General features: G+C 41.9%; 1 protein-coding gene across 1 annotated transcript; it reads right to left on the bottom strand.

Moving 5' to 3' along the window:
• Positions 1 to 1,517: 1,517 nt before the first annotated feature.
• On the bottom strand, positions 1,518 to 2,590 carry LOC140856899 (brassinosteroid-responsive RING protein 1-like). The gene has a single exon (XM_073255117.1). It carries the CDS (start codon positions 2,555 to 2,557, stop codon positions 2,057 to 2,059), a length of 501 nt encoding a protein of 166 aa, XP_073111218.1. The 5' UTR covers positions 2,558 to 2,590; the 3' UTR covers positions 1,518 to 2,056.
• Between the last annotated feature and the right edge of the window lie 435 nt (positions 2,591 to 3,025).

The following is a 3,025-nucleotide window of genomic DNA, read 5'->3' on the forward strand; positions in this document are numbered from 1 at the left end:
GTATGTGATCATCGTCGATCAGCTCTATAAAAGATCAGCATCCTTACCTTGCTCAAGTATCTTTGACTCTTCGAGGCCGACTACGTTCTCCGAAAGGTGCACGAGGACATTTGCAGCAATCACTTGGGGGGCAAGTTGCTGTCTTACAAGATTTTTTGATAAAAATATTGTTGACCGACTATGTAAAAGAATGCCTATGACTTGATGCAGAAATGTGATCAATATCAAAGGTTCGCCAATATCTAAAGACTCCCATACAGTCATCTGACAACCATTTCGGCACCATGGCCTTTCGACCGATGGGCAATTGATATACTCGGTCCGTTCCGCCTGTCAGTGGACAAAAAAGATTCCTCGTAGTAGCCATCAACTACTACTGCAGTAAAAATTTTGTCCGCTTTGGCCCTGGGGCCGCATGGCTTTGTCTCTGGGCCTAAGGCTCGGGCTCAAAAGTATGCCATACGTGGAGAGAAGATTAAGCGGCCTTATAAGGTAAAGTTATCTGACTGAACAATCGATGTGGGACTAAAGTTCACACCCTCTGCAATAAATATAATTACTGATATGGCTTTTTTTTTCCGATGAAAAGCTCGTTAGCAATTTGGAGAGTTAAAAAGAGAAAAAAGATGGAAAGTGACTTCTTCATTTGCTCATAAACACCATCACAGGAAGTGGACTAAAAGTGACTTCTTTTTGTTTTTGCCATGGCATCGGGAAGTTTCAATAAAATAAAAAGCATACCTTTTCGATTGCAAATCTTTTCAGGAGACCAGATCATACCAATGTTGCTAGCAGTAATGACGTTGGTTGCAAGGTTTAAAACAACGACCACTATAATGATTTTGAAAGCCTTATATTATAGCGCTAAGGTTCAAAATACCAAATAAATAAGTATTTTCATGACTCTACCATGCGATTAATCCTATTTGTTCTGCTTAAACTTTTTTTTTTCATGGCCATATATTCCAATGGCTGAGAAATGAAGAATCTTCCTTCGATTATATGAATCAAATGTTTCATTTCATTCAAAAAACCCATCTCTTTCTTAATAATATCTAAGTGGGGAATGGCAGGCTAGTATTCACCAAACACCCAAATGGGTCGGGGGTGTACCTTTTATGTGAAAGAATGATTCACCTTTCTTTCCGAGAATTCGCCGTTTGATCATCTAGCCGCTTTGAGACTCTTCATCGGCGCAGATGAATGACAGAGTTTGAAGTGCTTTGCGATTGGTGTGATGGATGATCCGATGGTGGATTTGTATGAAAGAAGGTGAATCTAGATACAACCCTGATCCCGGTCATTGTAGATTAGCCTTCCGACACTTGGAAAATGGGCCAGCAGTCATGCTATTGGGCTTTTTATGACTTCGCTGGCCTGTTATCCTCTTCTTTTTTTTGGTTTTTTTGGCCCCCACAGTTCTTGAAATGAAAAGAAATGGAATCAGGTGACTCGCCGGCTTTTACCCCAACGATATATAATGCAAATAAAAGTTGTTATTTTGGTTTCAGAATTAAATATTTAGAACGGGTAGGATCTAGAGTTTTGAGTTATTGTTTGAATTTGTTGAGAATTTTGGTCATTGATAAATTCCAACAATGATTCTTTTAGTTCCCTTGAGGCTGTGCCCCGAATGCAGTGCTACGGAGAGGTGGTGACGCTCCTGGTTAGATGCTCCTTCCGAATAACAGCCATTACTGTCTTCTTCTGAAGCAAGAAACACAGGAAAAACTCCATATGCCACTAAGAAAATGACTTAAGGATACGTCAAAGGGACCTAGCAGGCCACATACAATCAAAGAATGTGCTACAATATTTTCTCAAGTTTATGTAATAAAGAATTTTCTATATGGTAATCATCATATACTAGTACAAACCTAATCCACCCCAAGGATCTCAACATAAGTCCCTAATCCATCTTAGCTAAGGTGGGGTTGGCTACCTAATGCGGAACCTGAACCCTTCAAAATGGAGTGAGGAAGGTCGAAACAATAGGTCAAACTGAGTTAGAATAGTGGTAAAACAATCGCTTGTTTTTGGTGCCAACCATCGCATTTCACCAAAACAGTAGGAACCCTGCCCCTTTCTCTTTCTTCCCTTCTGGAGGCAATAGCTTGGACCTGCACAGGGGGCAAGTCACCTGACCCGCATCCACCCACTTATCTATGCACTCCACATGGAACCCATGGCTGCAGTTGCCGAGCTCCCTAACCTTCTGCCTTGCCTCCAAATCCCCCAAGCAAACTGCGCATGTAGTCTCCTCTCCTGGGCACACCTCCGAGCTTCTCTTCGACAAGCTCGAAAACTCCACCACCCGAAGCCTGCTCTTTATCAATGAAGGTGTGGCAGAGACCGAGGTCGTGGATGACGAGAGCTCGGTCGCCTGAAAATAGAATGCATAATCCTCCCAAGGAGAGAGCGGCGCTTCAGATGATGCATAGAGACCAAGATGATAGAGGACTAAGGAGAAGGTGAATTGGATATAGTCGATGAGCAGTATTATAACCACCACAGGCTTTGGCAGCACAAGACCATAGGAACCAGAGGAGTGACCCATGAGGGAGAAGGGAATGAATTGCGAAGAAGAAATTTTGAGGGCGAGAGGGAATGGTGGGTTGTGGGGTTCTTTATATAATTAGAGGGAGCCGGATTGTTTTAAGGGTTTGAAAGGGTGGAGCAAATGAGAAGAATTGGTTGCAACCTTGACTCCTTTGTTGTATCTACCCGGTCGCCCGTTTGGGAATCTTGGAAGCCTTCTCCATTCGGTATACCAAACTAGCAATTACCCGTAGGAGAGCATGTAACTTCACCTACCATTTTTTTTTTTTCTTTTTTTGTTTTTGGGTCCAGTAGACTAATCCAAATCTCGGAGCATATAGGCACCTCTCATTTGATCTCGATTTTTTTTTTAAAAAAAAAATCTTGACTTGTTTAAAGACAATTGGTTAATTCTATTGGAGTGGACCACTGGACCTAGTCCATCTAACTGGACCAACCTTTTCTTTTCTTTTTTTTTTTGGTAAAA

This window comes from Elaeis guineensis, chromosome 4, assembly GCF_000442705.2.
Source record: "Elaeis guineensis isolate ETL-2024a chromosome 4, EG11, whole genome shotgun sequence".
Taxonomy (NCBI): domain Eukaryota; kingdom Viridiplantae; phylum Streptophyta; class Magnoliopsida; order Arecales; family Arecaceae; genus Elaeis; species Elaeis guineensis.